General features: G+C 38.7%; 3 protein-coding genes across 4 annotated transcripts; all 3 read right to left on the bottom strand.

The window, feature by feature from the left end:
• Nucleotides 1-146: 146 nt before the first annotated feature.
• LOC119483462 (ETS translocation variant 5-like) lies at nucleotides 147-8,194 on the bottom strand. Of its 2 annotated transcripts, none has more exons than XM_037761569.1 (13): nucleotides 8,048-8,194; nucleotides 6,406-6,470; nucleotides 6,236-6,320; nucleotides 6,030-6,077; nucleotides 5,838-5,888; nucleotides 4,273-4,381; nucleotides 3,920-4,192; nucleotides 3,558-3,835; nucleotides 3,356-3,418; nucleotides 3,204-3,272; nucleotides 2,940-3,091; nucleotides 2,725-2,832; nucleotides 147-2,111 (listed from the first exon to the last, which is right to left on the bottom strand). In XM_037761569.1, the coding sequence occupies exons 2-13, from the start codon at nucleotides 6,451-6,453 to the stop codon at nucleotides 1,878-1,880; spliced, it is 1,518 nt and encodes a 505-aa protein (XP_037617497.1). In that variant the 5' UTR covers nucleotides 6,454-6,470; nucleotides 8,048-8,194; the 3' UTR covers nucleotides 147-1,877. The 2 variants fall into 2 exon arrangements, with proteins under 2 accessions (XP_037617497.1, XP_037617498.1); XM_037761570.1 differs by having other exon boundaries at nucleotides 2,731-2,832.
• Nucleotides 8,195-12,491: 4,297 nt separating this feature from the next.
• On the bottom strand, nucleotides 12,492-14,605 carry LOC119483428 (gamma-crystallin M2-like). The gene is made up of 3 exons (XM_037761516.1): nucleotides 14,453-14,605; nucleotides 13,720-13,962; nucleotides 12,492-12,846 (listed from the first exon to the last, which is right to left on the bottom strand). Exons 1-3 carry the CDS (start codon nucleotides 14,468-14,470, stop codon nucleotides 12,571-12,573), a joined length of 537 nt encoding a protein of 178 aa, XP_037617444.1. The 5' UTR covers nucleotides 14,471-14,605; the 3' UTR covers nucleotides 12,492-12,570.
• Nucleotides 14,606-15,036: 431 nt separating this feature from the next.
• On the bottom strand, nucleotides 15,037-15,927 carry LOC119483429 (gamma-crystallin S-1-like). The gene is made up of 3 exons (XM_037761517.1): nucleotides 15,778-15,927; nucleotides 15,440-15,682; nucleotides 15,037-15,352 (listed from the first exon to the last, which is right to left on the bottom strand). The coding sequence occupies exons 1-3, from the start codon at nucleotides 15,883-15,885 to the stop codon at nucleotides 15,080-15,082; spliced, it is 624 nt and encodes a 207-aa protein (XP_037617445.1). The 5' UTR covers nucleotides 15,886-15,927; the 3' UTR covers nucleotides 15,037-15,079.
• Nucleotides 15,928-16,666: the final 739 nt, after the last annotated feature.

Raw genomic sequence — 16,666 nt, 5'->3', positions numbered from 1 at the left:
TTTATCTATTTGCTGATGAATAAATGGTCTTCCAGCCTTTTTCTCTAGTGAAGAAGCAGCAGCACCTTCTGCTGTTTGTAAAGAGAAGTGAAAAAGCTAATAGCAGCTGCAGTCTGACCATACAGTGTATATTATATACAACAGGAAAAGAGTAAAATAGTTTATTGTATCAGTAAAGATCAACAGAAGGCACACATACAGTATCTGAGGGTAGACGTCACACCAGTGTCAGCATCTTTCTCCAGCCTCCATCACACACCACCACCTCCTCCTCTCACACCACCATGTGATCATACAGTAAAACAGCCACTTTCTCTCTGCATCCATCTCACAGAGGCTGGAATTGATGCAATACATTAGCAGGCTAAACTTTGCAGCTCATAGTACAACGTCAAGCAAACGCAGCCTTTTGCAAAAATATATCCATATATATAATTATACACCTTTTTTTCTACACATTGAAGCAAATCAACTATACAAAATGCAGAAAACTATCTCAGTACAGTTACTGGGGCAAGCCTGTTTGTAAGAAAGTCCATGCTTATTATTAGCATCGTAGTGGCAGTATTGCAGAAAAATAGTAGCAGTACCTTTGTCATAAAACAGTTTAGGAAAAAATTACCATATAATGCCAAAAATATTAGCTTTGAAAACAAGAAAAAGTACATAAAAGATAGTTCAATATACATGTTTATAGGAGGACTATAACATCTGGAAAATACAAGTGTGTCCCTTTCAAGCAGTATAAGGTTTACCAGCCCAAAAAAAACAATTAAGTAATTTAATTAAAGGAGTGCCCATGGTTTTGAGATACTTTTTGGTTGAAATACAGATCCCAGAGTTAACGTACAGCGACGGCCATGCTACAAAACTACAACCGAGCAGGTTGTAGGGTCACCGTGACTTTGTGATTATGAGTTTGAGCATAACATTTAAATATTGAGGGAAAAATATGTAATGTTACGAGGGTAAAACCGTAAAAAGCTGTAATATTTCGAAAATTAAATTGCAGTTTTTACGAGGAAAAAATATAATTATACATTTTTTATGATAATTATTTTGTAATAATTATTAAAACAATTGAGACAAATTGTAAATTTACAAAAAAAGTCTGTTAGTTTGTGTGTCAAAAAGGTTGTAATGTTATGAGAGTAAAACCGTAAAAAGATGTAATATTTTGAGAATTAAGCTGTGATTTTTACGAGAAAGAAAATATTATTTGAATTCTTATAGTAATTTTAATAATTATTTTTTAAATAAATATTAAAATAATTATTTTAATAATAGTAATTTAAACAAAATGCAAATTTACAAAAAAGTCTGTTAGTTTGTGTGTCAAATTATTGTTCTCGTAAAATTACTCTTTATTCTTGAATTAGTGAGTTATAATATCATGAAAGTGTCATATTATGACACTTACACATACAATTTTGACCTTTTCTCCTCCAAATATTGACTTATCCCATTACAATATGACGTTTTCTCGTAAATTTTTAACCTTATCTTAAAGAAAAGTGTCTTTTTTTTCGTTATATTATTACTTTATCTCAAAATATTACAACTTTTTTGTAAACAGTGGCCCTAAGCCATCATAACAAATAAAACCAAATCAGAACTACAAGAGTTTTAGACAAACAATAGCATGTTTGCTGAGGGAATGAGTTCAGATTAACCGTCTCAGAGATTTTCAGGCTGAATCCTCATTTTTGCAACCACTACTTTTGGCTAAAAGAGACTTTCAATAAAAAAATTCTCTGATAAATCCATCTTTGCTGTTGATATACATAACGTGGGTATACATATTGAAAATCTCAAACACTGCTCAGGTCCCTCCTGTAAAACATCTCCTGTCTCGTGCAGCTGCCAGGCTGTGGAGTCTAGTACGGGTAGCTGTCGGGGAAAGCCAGCCCCTGGACGCACTGCTCGCCTCCTTCAGCCAGGTACGGACCCTCCTCCTCGTAGCTGGGAGTGGGGAGGCCGTCCTCCTCGCTGGGAGGCAGGACGGCGTCCGGGTCAGCCTTCAGACTCGGCCTCTGGTTGTCTGGGAAAGCCATGGAGAAAAGCGCCTCGGGGTTGCATACAAACTTGTAGACGTACCTTTCCCCAGCCACCTTCAGGACGAGCCAATCAGAGGGGAGAGAAATTCATGATTAAAGGTGATCATTTTTAATGCAAATTTCAATTATTCAGTGATTTTGTTGACATGACCTACAATACTCAGATTTTACCCTGTAATATGACAATGTTCTAATATGGAAAACCCTTAAAAAGGAAAGATAAAATGTGACTTTTACTTTAAAATATATGTTTAAACACATAAGAGTGTTGGAGGAGACTACCTGGGAACAGTCAGTAAATTTTACATTTTTTGTGTAGCTATTTTTTTTTAAAATTATTATTATTATTATTTTATTTATTTATTTTGTATCTTTTTATTTATTTATTTTCCTATCCTATTCCTTTATTTCCTGACTTACTTTTTCTGGTTTACTATTAATTGTAGATATTTTCTCTGTATTATTGTCTATAATTTAAACTTTTTTTTATTCCTAATTTAGAATATATCTTCTGTGGTCGCTTGTGTGTGTGATTTTTGTGTGAGCAGATGGATGTGTTGTGACACAGGCGAGTGTTTCTCTGTACATTTACTGTTTTATTCATTATAGACAATCAATAAAAAGACCTCTGAAAGAAAGAGCACTGGAGGAGAGACGTGAAACCTGCCTTTACCTTCTGCATGATGCCCTTCTCGTAGTAGTACCTCAGGGAGCGGCTCAGCTTGTCGTAGTTCATGGCCGGTCGGTTCTTCTGGAGCCCCCAGAGCCGAGCCACCTGAACATGAGGCCGGAGGAAAAGTTTAAGTCGGTGTAAATATTTCTCCTTAAACTTAAAGAAGCCTTTTAAAGCGGGCCCTGTCTGGGTGTTTGGTGATGACTGACCTCCTCGGGGTCGATTAGTTTAAACTCCATGTTGCGTCCCGTCCAGACGATCAGATGTCCGTTGGCCGGGTTGTCCAGCAGCGTGAGCAGGAACTGCCAGAGCTGCAGGGAGCCGCGGCGCTGGTACGGCAAACCCTCCTGCTTCACTTTACCTGCTCACAGAGTCAAATAAGACACAGTGAGCGAAATAGTGAGAAGTAGATGTATTCCTCTTAGATTATCAGCAGCTTTAAAGCTCAGCACTGGACAGTTTCACCGTCTTACCTTCCAGTCTTTCTGGCACAACGCAGGTGTCGTCATAATACAAATGTTGTTCCCTGTCATGGCCAAGCCCTGTGGGGAGAAAAATGAAATATTATCAGAAATGTTAAAATTTGTGCTACTGAAAAAACAATCTTAATGACACACAAACTCACCAACACTGTTATTCTGGTACAAGACTGAAGACTTCCCAAATGACGACTGGCAGGTTTGAACCTCTGGAAGACACAAAGCAATCACAAGTTTTTTCAGTCTCTGAATGCTCACCTCTAAAATGATATACCATTTAAATCCACAACATCACACCCACATTCACTTGACTCATGTAAAACTGTAAATAGCAGATGACACACCCACCTGAGTCAAAGCCAAAGTCTCTCGGCTCTTGTTTGATGGTGACGTGGTTGAAAGCAGTCTGGGAACGGGCCAGACCTGAAGCAGGTAGTCCTGGCTCTGGGTACCGTGGATCCACCAGCTCCTGTTTGAAAGCTCTGGTGCCGTGTGGAACCAGGGGCTCTGAGAGGTGGCGCTGGTACAGCGGTCGCCCGTCACGGCTCGAGGGTTGGTACGGCGCGTTCACCGTTTTCTCCGGCGGGAGGAAAGACAAGCAAGGCTCCGACAGCTGCCGCTGAAACCTGAAGAGTGGAAGAACACGAGAGGAAGTTTGAGGGTTTGACTTTGGCAACCTCTGGTTCAAGTGCCTTAAACTTGGATTCTACCTTTGTTCTGTGCTGAAAGAGGCACCGGGGCAGCCGACGGGCGGACGCGGCAGAGTAAACTGCTGGCTTTGGTTGGCCTGCGGGAGGCGGCGGTGGTGGGAGGGGCTCAGGGTGGAACCGTGGCTCGGTGGGCAGCTGCTGGTCAGCGGGGGGGCGGAGGGTTGTAGCTGCCTCTGTACGGGTGGAGGTCCAGCAGGATGGATGGAGCCACTCTGTACCGGTGTGGAGGCCGGAGTCAGAGCTTTGAGTCCAGCTGGCTTGTTGTCACAGGCACTGAGGAGAGGAACGAGATGTCAGGTACCTGGGTAATATATGATATATATATATTATTCTACAACACATTGATTTCATACCTGTAACTATAAAGGCACATGTCAGCGTGAGGCGTTCTGCAGGGAGACAGGTCTGTAGACGGACTGGGCTCTCGCTTCACTTTGCTGACAGGCGGTCCATGACACATCACTGCAAACACACAAATAGTAACATCAATAGAGAAGACTTCATCCTATAAGTATTATATATATTTAGATACAATTTTATTTTTCTGGATTAAATTTTATACATTTAGATATTATGTTATTTTATATTATTTATTTATATATTTATTTATAATATATTATATTTATTTTTTTACGTTATGAGGTTTTGAGATATTTATTGAGACTTCTGCCATCACTGCAATGCATTAAAGTTAAAGCCAAAATCAAAAATAAATGAATAAATTCAAAAATAAATGACTTGATAAATAAATAAATAAATAAATATGTCATTAAATGTAGCGAAAATAATATAAGAAATAAATGTAGCCATTCATTAATTGATAAAATGTGACATATTGATATTTCTGTTTGAATAGAATTGAAAATGTTTGTTGTTGTCCTGGTTATCTGACAAAAATACTGTCAACAGTTTTAACATTTTTTTAATTAAAAGGTACAAAAATAGTACAAACAAGAGTTGTGAGCAGTTGGAATAAGCCTGGTTCTGACAGAATACCTAACAAATCAAGAGGATCTACCACCTGAACAAGTTAAAGACGTAAATTGAAAAAGATAACCCGCCTCTGACAGTTTCTTTAACACTTTACGCTACAGAGCAATGTCTACCTTGTCTTATATTCAGAGATGTGACAGTAAAACACTTTTAAGTTCCCAGCATTGCAGCTCACATTTGAGTTTTGTGTTCGAGCCTCCTATCTGATCTCAGCCTTCCTGCAATCTACACCACGTTTCCATCCGCGACGCAATCGCCGTCACATTTATTGTACGGACCGGGAGTCGTTCAGCTATCAAGCAGCAATAAATACATGCAGTACGTGTTTGGCAGCAGCACTAAATGTACCATTTCCCCACACTCAGGTCTTATCTGTGACATCATTATTTCCTGCACCACATGACCTCCATTGTTTCATTGGCACAGATCCACTGCTGGCCGGTGTGACGGTCATATACTGCGTTTACACTGTTGACCCTGGAGAGTACCTGGATTGTATTCATCCACATAGATTGTAGGGACAACTGTACTAAGCCTCAATAATGTACAATTATGAGGTACTTATGCAACTGAATACTACAATAGAAGGGGAATATTGTACTACATACTGCACCTTTAAGTTTGGAGTATTTTCGTAGTACTTTACTTAAGATAAAGCAGGCATTATTGTATATTATTTACTGTCAACGCCATCTGTTGCTCTCGGTCCCAAGCCCACTGGTTTCAACTGCAGACTTAATTCTTAAAAAACATAAAACATGTCACAAATGTATAGTTTCATGAAAAACAAATGCTCAGTTATTTCCATAAACAGCTGGGGACTGTAGTTTTTATAAAAGGTCACTCAAACAGGTGTGAATAGAGCATTTGTTGGGGACAACACTGAGCGCGGTCTATAGATGTTAGAGAAGAAGCAGCTACTTACACTTATTGGACTGGAAGTCTGGGACAAACTGCTCGTCGTCAGGAACCTGAGCTGTCAGACGGGAAAAAGACAGAATATTAAAAGGACTCTTCTCATCAAAATTTCATATTGTGATTTAGTGCTTCATATTTCTCCCCGTCAGTTAGTTATTTCCTATATTTCCCTTTAATAATCCCCGTGGAAGGGACTCACCTTCTGCGATCCATATTTCCTGGAGCTGGATCAAGTCTTGAAAGAGCTCTGCAAGACAGTTATAAACAACATGTTACATATCAATATTACTTTCCATAGTGAAATAACTTTTCCAGAACTCCCACGATACTTTCCTCCTTTTGGGTCACTCACCACTAAACACTGACACAGTAAACACTTTCACATGTGGAACGTAATGAGCCTACCTTCTGTGTCCTGAGCCAGCTCTGTGTCCATGAACTTCCTTTTCCGGTCGCTGAGACATCTCTCTGCTCCCTCTACGTGACATTTCTAGAGGTTTAAAAAAAGAAACGTTTAGTGAACATGAATTGTGAATGAAATCGGGGGGGGTCGTTGCACGGGATGATGAACTCACACTCTCAGGGACCACAAAAGGGACCTGCTGGTCATAAAAGCCATCCATGTTGCAGGAGTCTTCACCTGGAAGAAGCAGAGGTGGGAGGACAGGAAACTTTCAGGGAAATACATAATATATTGGATGCACCAGTGTGTTTTCCTAACCTCCATGACCCCACAGCAGTGGTTTTACAGCAGCTATAAAAGCCTTGTCGTCAACGACAGCATTATGCAACCTCCTGTAAGTTAGATCTCACATGAACACGAGCTGCAGGAGGAATTATTCTCCAAACATGGTTGAATAGGTGATGCTAGTTTTGAGGAGATGAACAGAAAGCAGCTGTGTAATCTAACAAAAACGTGACGTCTGTCTGGCTGCTCTATAATGACCTCAATGCGTATTACATCACAGGGGTATCCGATAATCATTAATAGTGTGTGTAATGGAGTAACTCATTGTTTTTAATGTCACAAATACTAATTATTCTACAGGCTTTTTATAATAAACCAAACATGACACTCAAATGCAATTTACTTTTACCCACTTAGTCATTATATCCACATTAGTGACGATTATTTATCAAAAACTTTTCATATCACCCAGCCCCAATTTATACTTTACATTAACATAACTTAAATTACTTAACTTAACTAACATAACTTAAATTACTTAACTTAACTAACATAACTTAACATTACGTCAAAACTTTTTTTCTGTATTTTTATACTTTTTGTTAGTAACTTTCTGTAAACTGTCAAAAACTGACAATAACCTGATATTTTCAGGTGGGATTTCATTTCATTCTCACTGTGCAATATCATTTTCCACTTGTGCAATTTTGTTAATAGTCTGTTTATTGTCAATACTGTATATACTGCTCCTATTTTTATACTTCCTTCTATTTAAGTGGTTCATATTTTGTGTTTTTAAAGTGCCTCATCTGACTCTAACCTATCACAGCCTGTGAAAATGAAGCTAAATCCAGCACAATTCAAACTATATCATAAGATAAAAAGCTATCACACCTTAAGATCATAATTGTGACATGATGATTACATCATTAGATGATGGATTACATCATACTGGAAGTCACTCTGATGTATGCAGTGGGTAAACAACACCTCTGGCTGGCTTTTGTTCTGAAGATTAATATTAATAACACGTGGAAAAGTTGTAAAAGTTGGGCCGATTTGCTTTAAACACAAAATAAAAACGATGTGACTTTTAATAGTGGTGTTTTTACCCTTTTTAGTTGATCATAAACAGAATAAAAACAAAAACAACAGATTTGTGAATGGAGTTTGGCGGTGACGCACAGAGGAGAGCTATGCACGCATAGTGGGACCTCCTTGTTTTTCTCAATGAAGTGAAACTTGATCCCTGCAGGGAGAGGGAGGTGGAGGTGGTGAGGGGGGGCACAGCAGCTCACCATTGAGAAATGTACCACAGAGAAAAGATTCACCATGCAAACAGGCCGTAAAGAGACAGCTGCTGCAAATGGACGCAATGTTGCCTTTGATTTTCCAGAAAATGGCGTTCGCCTCTTTAACCCACATCTGCTCAACCTCACAGCTCACAGCCAGCAAAACAAAGCAAAAACAAGCATGTACACTCGTTTTTTTATAACGTGATATAATAATAATACTAATGCAGGACTCACTTGATGAGTGAAGTTTCTTGTCAGGGTGAAAATGTCAGATTTCCTCGCCTACATCCCCTGCAGCTCCTTCGATTAAAACACTCGGCTGTGGATTTTTCTCAATGAAGAGCTCTGATCTGCTGGATCTAGAGCAGAGCGCTGTGCGGCCCTCTGATTGGCTGGAACGCAAAGTCAGTCAGAGGCTGAGCCAATCGGCTTCGAGACTCCTCTGACGTCAGTCCCTTGTGTTTTTTATGAATGGCTGCGTTTCATTCATGACTCCACAGCTCTCTTAAAGGGCCAGAGCTGCCATTCCATTAAAGAAGCCAATTAAAAGTCAGTAAGTAAGTAAGTAAGTAAGTAAGTAAGTAAGTAAATAAATAAATAAATATGAATTAACTTCTTAGTTCTAAATGTATACAAATACATAAAATAATCATAAAAATATTAATTAGTTGAATGGTTTAGCTAATATATTATTATATGTAATAATTAATACTATTATTATTAAACTCATATATCCAATAATACAGTTTATATATTTATTAATACTAATAATATATTTAGGAAAACTTATTTATCTTATTGGTCGTAGTTAACCAAACATGTACTTGTAAATATGATTTAGCATAGCGATATAATAATGAAGACTGTGGCATTAATAACTGACTATGACTGACTCTTTTTAATATTTTTGGTACTTCAAGGGTCACCTTTTTTCAGTGTTTTAGTATGTGGGAATGTACAGTATGTGTGTCTTATTGTGATGAGATGTTGTTTTTGTTGTTTGCTACTGCGGCAAAAAAAAAAATTGCCCCTCGGGGACAAATAAAGGTCTTGAACTTGAACCTGAACTATGGGGGTGACACTTGCAATGCAATATTAATTTTCATCTACATATAAAGTCCAGATTCCTAAACAATAATATTGTGCTATTATAATTAAACAAATACTATTATTAGCACCACCACCACTACTACTATTGTGGATAATATCATTCACTATTATTATTTAAACTCACAATAAATTCTTCTTTCTGGCATTTAATATATTTAACAATTAATCAATTGGTGGCAGCCCTAAATAAGACTAACTTATTGTGCTTCACGTAAAGTGGCTTTTGTTGAGTTGTAGAAATACTGAATTCCTCTCCTTCTCCCAAGCCATCACAAGCCACCAGACACACACAGTGCAGTGTAGCCGCTGCATGTTTGATAGATTTAATCCAGCATCACACACATGACTGCTTCAAAGTCCATTCATATCAGTGGGTGGCGGAGCAGTTTCTCCACTTTTAATTCCACTTTGATCTCTTTCCACTTCAATACCATTCGCTGCAGATCACCAAGCGTGCCACCTGATTATGTATTAAGTCTGGTATTTAGTGTTTTCATAGGCCAGCATTGAGGTTTTCATGCAGTGCCTCTTTGAGAACTGATGGTTCTTGAACATGTGACAAAAGAACAGTATAAAATACTGCAGTTATGAGGAATTCTATCCAAAAATGGACACAAAAGACAAAAAGTTCAAAGGTCAGCAGCAGCCCAGATGCAATGCAATGCTCCTTATTTAACGTTGTAATTGAAAAGCATGATGAAAGTTCTGCAGACTGCAACAATAAATACAGATTCAATCAGCATTTAAGTCTCCTTTATGCTCTTTTTTTTGTTTATGCACCTAAAATGATGCAAACTTTGATTAACTTTTGACTTTTGCAAAGACACTCGTCCAAGTTAAAGAACCTTTTGTGCACAGTAGACAAAAAAAGGAAGCATGATCTTTAAATTTAGAGTAAAGAGTAGAGTAAAACTCTTATTTCTACATCTTAAACAATGATTTAAAACATTGTTGCATGATTGTTTGCACTGGCAACCCCATTGGTAGTTCTCACTTTTCAAAGTAAAAGTCCCGTTTTATGACTTGACTGAATGACCTGTTCAGGTGGATGTTATTTTTTTTTTTCTTTTGCAGGGTGCAGTGATTGTTTGTGTTCTCAGAAACTGCTCGATCAGCATCAGGGGATGCCAGAAACCATCTGCGCGTGTGATAAAAAGTTCCAGTTCAAAAATCAGCTGAGCTCAGCAGCTCTGTTACTGATTTGCAGCGTCTCCTGTTTACTCGGCCATCACACGCGTACTACTGTGCACACATCACATCACAGATTTTTTATTCATCCGTTCTGGCAGATCAACAAGCCTGATATGATCTAACACATCCTGAGTCAGGAAATTACACACTGCAGTTGTACACTTTCTTATCAAATGTGTCTGCAGGTTTATGATGGTTCTTTTCTTCCGTTCCTTACTGAAGGTCTTTGAGGTTATTCTCCGTATCTTTTTTGTGGTTTTACTTTACTTGCTGACTTTTCAAAATTGTTAAATATGTTGAATTATCTCTTTGTTTTCTGGTGTTTATTGCATTTCATAAATGTTTTACACAGCGGTAATGCAAAGTTACCAATACATGGTGCAAACAAGTGGAAAGAGAGAAGAAGAAAAAGCGAAACCAAATGCATAAAAAAGGGGGGAAATAGGAAAATTGATATATGATGTAGCTAATTACTAGTTTCTCCTAATCCTCAAAATGACTCTAAGACTCTTAAAAACTAAGGGCAGATTTGGACTTAACTGTAAGATTATAAAATAAGGTATCATAAAGTTGACTTACTAAGTCAATTTAACAAAATGCATGTGAGATTTTTTTTGGTTTCATCCGCAACTTTATATCTATTTATATGTTTCCCTTATGAGCTTCCATACAGAGAAAGCTCTTGTCCCGGGTAATGAAGCTCTCGCACCACTAGGTGGCTCTTAAGTCTACATCCTGCATCCTTTGCATCCTGTACTGTACAGTTTGCTATTTTCAATGTAGGACTTTCATACTGCTGTATTTCTACTTTTACTGAAGTAAAGAATCTGAATACGTCTTCCACCACCGTCACTGTCTACTAAGCCAGTGGTTCACAACCTTTTTCCTTAAGGGAACCCTTTTCTATCATTGAGCAAACTGACCCCTAACTAAGTGACATTAAGGATATTTCATATTCTATTCAATGCATAACAATAACAGTACAGAACAACTGATCAACTGTACAATTAACCCAAATAATGAACGCAAGTTTGTGCAAAATGAGTGATTTGGATGAATTTTGAGATGATTTCCTGTGAATATTGCAGCATCACAGATGAGTTTTCCTGTTATGAACCTGAACGTTTAATACAATTCTCTGTATTATATATATATACGTATATATATATATATATATACGTATATATATTAATTTCTAACAATCATTCATATTTAATATGCTTCTATTTTTTTTTACACATTCAGTGTTTTCTCCTCCCTGATGCTTGGCCATTGTTCTATTAGCTCTTTGGTTGATTTATCAGCATACTTGTCTAATTTGTAAGTTTATATCATAAATAATAATCTAAACTATTATTTTTCTTCACAGAAATTAATTAAATGCTGATAAATAGACAAGCTGTATATACTTTTTTAAAAGTTGTGTTACACTACAAGGCCTCGTGACCCCCTGTGAAGCTTTGGCGACCTCTAGTGGGGGTGGAGACCCCCAGGTTGGGAACCAGTGCACTAAGCCATCAAGTCTGCTTTTATGATCGTTAATAAGTAATTAATAATTAGGGTCACAAGTTTCTCCCTTTCTGATAAGCCAACAGCAACAGTTAGTAGGTCATCTGTAATTACAACATGTTAGTACATTAATAAAGTAATAAAATCTACAACAATCCAACAAGTCTTTCACTATAAATGTAAATAAGTTGTGAAATGGAGTTTAGTCCAGATGTTCTGCAGCACTTTTACAGAAGGTCAAAGGTCAAACAATCCAACTAGAGCTAAAAAGACAAAGCAAGTGCAGCAGGTGACATTATCGGTCTGAAAGTGGCTCATGTCCAACGCGCTGTATCTTTTGACTTTGTTGTGTCTGTGCACCAGCTGGGTGCTGGATTTCGTTGGACTGCTCTGCTGTATTTTTCTCTGGCACAGGCTGCCATCTAAACAACAATGGTTGCTGACAAACCGTGGGTCTCTGTTGGTGAATCCTCTTGAATCATCAGTGCTCATCAGCCACCAGATGTTAGCACCCACTGCTCAGCTAATAGACCTACCAGCATCCAACTCACAGCCAGCCACATGCAAATGAAATGCAAACGTCTTCTAAAATGTGTCTAATTACCATGAAATATGCCGTAGATATTTATGTCCCCCAGAGGATGAATCGTAATGTTTTTGGTTACATAAGGTTTCTACTCGTAAACAAGGAATATAAACATTTAATGGATAGATTGTCATGAAATGTAATGCTCCTGCTCCCCAGAGGCTGGACCCTATAAGGTCACACTGTAACGTCTCTGGTACAAAATGTATCATAAAATGCAACTGTCTTTGTTCAATCTTGTTATGATTTGTTTTGTAATCACAAGAAATAAAATCATTCTGCTGCAGTTTGTGTGCTTTTATTTGAGTTAAGTTCAGGGTAATGAGTGGAAGAAGGTGGGTAAACAGGAAGTCATATGGTTTTAAGGCTGGTCCACAACACGTCTGATGGAGCCCACAGACGACTGCATGGCCCCCCACTCTGCGTGCCGCCTGTACTCGCCCTTCTCCAGCAGGTACTGGCGTCCCCTGTAGTTCGGATGCTCGTAGAAGATCCAGATGCCGTCCTGGACGTGAGCCGACTGAATGTCGCGGTGGCGCCAGCGGTCCACCAGGGTGGGCATGTCCTCGCTGAACTCAATCATCTGGCCGCTGAAGTCTGGCCGCTCGTAGATGCGGATCTTGTGCGTGCTAGGAGGCTTGAACATGAAACAAGCGAAAGATAACGTGTTGATTAGTGATCTTATCTTAGTGGTTTCCTTGGAGCCCCCTTCCTACTTGTATGTGAGAAAAGCTGTTGTTTTTGAAAGGCTAAATGCCAACAAATATGGACTGAAGCAGAATAATTCATTAGATAAAAACATTTTTGGAAACAATTCTATGCAGCCATCACTGGAATCTAATAGTATAATACAAATACTATTAGTGTAGCTTGATCTTCAGAAATACTGGGTTTAAACAGAATGTGGCCGAGTAAGTAGCAAAACAAATATCCTTTTACATTTTTTTTTTTATACAGACTTTTGTATAAATTATCCAGAAAGTGTGTGATTGTGATTTTAGTTATACATGTGCAAGTATGTATGCATGTATTTTGCATTCACACAGATCACCTTAAGTAGTAAATTGTACATTTTGAATTATTCTTGTATCATGAAGCAGCAAATCCTAATTGAAAAAACCCAAGTTGTACTAAACTAATACTACTAGACGAAAAAAACTTGGATGTTTTGTGACAGTGGGATAAAACAACATGTTAGTAAGTAGAATGGTATTATCCACAGTTGCATTGTTACTGGTTTGGTGAAACAAGAAGATCATTTGAACAAGGACATGACTCCAGAATATTGGATATAAAGAAACTGATAACCAGCTTCATAGTTGGTCTGAAATAATGTTCATAAGTGATATAAACACCTACACATTTAAATTAAATTAAATTAAATTAAATTAAATTAAATTAAATTAAATTAAATTAAATTAAATTAAATTGAATTGAATTGAATTAAATAAAATAAAAAAAAACACATACTATAAACTTGGCTGGAGTTAGATTTCTGGTTTTGACTCACATGTCTGATGAGCCGACAGGAGCGGATGGTTTCGTTGAAGCCGTTCCAGCTCTGGAAGCTGGGGAACTCCCCTCTCATGAGGACGTACTGGTATCCCATGTACTGGGGTCTCTCATAGACCACCCAGGGCCCGCTCTCCACCCGGATGGAGTTACAGCGCTGGAAGTGAGAGCTGAGCTCGGGACAGTCACTGCTGCATTCATAGTGATGGCCTTTGAAGTTCTTGTCCTCGTAGAAGAAGATCTGCAAGCAGGACTCTGTGTTAGACCATCTACTAGTAGAAATAACACTAAAAGCTAAGATACTATGTCTACTAATACCATATTATTAAAGAGGACCTATTGTGCTTATTTTCAGGTTCATACTTGTATTTGGGGTTTCCACTAGAACATGTTTACAAGCTTAAATGTTCAAAACAACGCTTTACTTTTCTCATATTGAATGTGCCGCAGCACCCTCTGTCTAAAACGCTCAACCAAACTCTTCGGACTCTGCTCCAGCTCCGCTCTAACTATAGCTAAACTAGCCACTATAGGCAAAGTGTGTTACTTGGTGACATCACCACATTACGGAAGAAAAGGCGGACCTTTTACATGCACAAAAAAACTATATAACACACTAAAGGGAAGTGGAAAAAGCACAAAAGCATAATAATCCCAAATACAATTATAACGTTATGTGACAAGAAAAAATATTAAAGTAAAAAATCCCAATATTTTATATTTTTACTCACCTTCCCCGTGCGCTCCATAGTCACCTTGTGTTTCCTCCTCACCCTCTCAAATCAAAGCCCCTCATTCACGTTGCATTACTGATGCTCCACTTTCATATAAAGGCTGATGAAATGCACTGACAGGAGAATTATTGTCATTCAAATGAGCTCTCCATTAACTTTGCCACATTAGCTGATGCTGCAATTGTTTTAAAGTTCATGTCCGCTGTTTGATTGCTCACTGTGGTGATGCCGAAATTGTGACTGTGCTTTTACTATTGTGGTTTATGTACTCAGTTTATATTGCATATACTTTTACTCACTGGCAATTACCATTTCCTATCACCAGTCTACAAAACATGCAGTATGTACACATGAGCAGTAAGGAGAATAAAGATATATAAGTTATATGGTATAATAAATTAAACATCCAAGTTAGCATTATGTAAATGTGCCCATATTTAAGTGCCAAAATAAATAACTGATTTTGTGTTTTTAACGAATGAGACATGTCTGAATTATTTTTAATAATGCAGATTTTTAGTAAAAAAGATGAAGATGGGAAATAAATAATAAGAAACGGTGTATCGTTTTGAAACATGATTGTATTTTTCAAGATGTGTGCTTTTACACTTTTTAATGACACGGCTAGTGCTCCTTAACCCGGCGGATGGATCCGACGGCGGGCTGCACGCCGCCCCACTCGGAGTGCCGCCTGTACTCGCCGCGCTCCATCAGGTACTGGCGCCCCCTGTAGTTGGGATGCTCGTAGAAGATCCAGGCGCCTTCGAACACCTTGCAGGAGTGCAAATCGCGGCTGTGCCAGCGCTCGTGGAGGACGGGCATGTTGTCTCCCACCTCCATCGTCTGGCCTTCGAAGTTTGGCTTCTCCCAAACCTTCAGCCTCCACGAGTTCCCCACCTGGAGGAAAGACATGAAGGACGCTGAGTCAAGATGTTTTTTGCTGTGTCATGCTTTGAAAGGCACCATTTCTCTCTCTTGACTTACGTTCCTAACAACGCGACAGGACCTGATGGTGTCGTTGACGCCGAGCCAGCGCTGGTAGTCTGGGTACTCTCCCGGGCTCAGCACATACTGGTAGCCCATGAAGTTCGGCCTCTCGTAGATTACCCAGAATCCTCCCTCCACTCTGACGGAGTTGCAGCGGCTGAAGTACGTGTGCAAGTCGCCGGAGTCATTGTCGCACTCGTGGAATCGACCCTGGAAGTTTCTGTCCTCGTGGAAGATGATCTTGGAAAAGATAGATATGAGCACATTTTTATATACAATGTTTGCACACATTAAAAATACTGTTTAAACTGCTCCATTCAATATGTGAAATGTACCTTCTCCATAGTTAATATCAATAGGTTTGGTGTGTTATATAAAACATTTAAGCAGCCACCTCCAATATTCTCTTTATACCGAACAAGAACAATAAAACTAAAGCACATGGTTGGCTTTGTGTGAACTGGATTATTCAATGAGCGATTCAAATATTTATCCAGGCTTATCACATTGTTCTGAAGCAGCGAATACTGTTTCCCTCAACAATGCAAACTCAAAGCATCCCAAAGCCACTGGATGCAGCAAAGCGTGCGGACAATAACAAGGGGCACTGGCGGACATCTGGTTTGATATGAAACGCTTTGAGCTGAGTCAGTGGCAGCGCGGGAAGGCTCCAGAGACTTTACAGGTCCTGAGTTTTAGACACTGCATACCTGAATCATATTAAACAAGGTGCACTCTTGACCTCGGAAATTGTGGTTTAATAGTTTTAGTTTGATAATAGTTATGGAGATGATGTTATTCTCCATGAAAACAGACTCAGAAAAAGCTGATTAATTGAAATATTGTTATTGAGGAGAAACAGTAAATCAAACAATAAATTGATTATTATACAGACACATGCTGCAGATATTCATGGTTCCCAGAGGATGAATCCTAAATTTGGTATTTGGTGACCCCTGACCTTTCCTCTAGTGCCACTGTCAGGGGTGGTATACGAGAAACATGAAAATCGAATAGGCGGAATGCCGTGATGTTTACGGAGCACATTCATGCTCCTCAGAGGATGAACCCTTTACAGTTTAGACACTTTATGTCCTTTCATTTGGCACCACCCTCAGGTAAAACTTTACTGCTAGAGTGTCTGCTAGCAGGGATTTAGATATTACGTTTTAATGAAGGACAGCAGATAACGTATACTGTATATATGTGTTCTTGGCTGCAGGG

Source organism: Sebastes umbrosus, chromosome 24 (assembly GCF_015220745.1).
Source record: "Sebastes umbrosus isolate fSebUmb1 chromosome 24, fSebUmb1.pri, whole genome shotgun sequence".
In the NCBI taxonomy this organism is placed as follows: Eukaryota; Metazoa; Chordata; class Actinopteri; order Perciformes; family Sebastidae; genus Sebastes; species Sebastes umbrosus.
Note: the sequence above shows the minus strand (reverse complement) of the source record. Positions and strands in the feature narration are given on the sequence as shown.

Excerpts from the sequence above, each read along its gene's own strand:
- LOC119483428 (XM_037761516.1), bottom strand. Across the intron at positions 12,847-13,719 it reads CCTGTCGGCTCATCAGACAT|CCTCCTAGCACGCACAAGAT; the intron begins GTGAGTCAAAAC and ends TTCATGTTCAAG.
- LOC119483429 (XM_037761517.1), bottom strand. The coding sequence starts at position 15,885 with ATGTGCTTTAGTTTTATTGTTCTTGTTCGGTATAAAGAGAATATTGGA. Across the intron at positions 15,683-15,777 it reads TGATATTAACTATGGAGAAG|ATCATCTTCCACGAGGACAG; the intron begins GTACATTTCACA and ends ATCTTTTCCAAG. Across the intron at positions 15,353-15,439 it reads CCTGTCGCGTTGTTAGGAAC|GTGGGGAACTCGTGGAGGCT; the intron begins GTAAGTCAAGAG and ends TCTTTCCTCCAG.
- LOC119483462 (XM_037761569.1), bottom strand. The coding sequence starts at position 6,453 with ATGGATGGCTTTTATGACCAGCAGGTCCCTTTTGTGGTCCCTGAGAGT. Across the intron at positions 6,078-6,235 it reads GCTGGCTCAGGACACAGAAG|AGCTCTTTCAAGACTTGATC; the intron begins GTAGGCTCATTA and ends ACTGTCTTGCAG. Across the intron at positions 4,382-5,837 it reads AGACTTCCAGTCCAATAAGT|TGATGTGTCATGGACCGCCT; the intron begins GTAAGTAGCTGC and ends GTGTGTTTGCAG.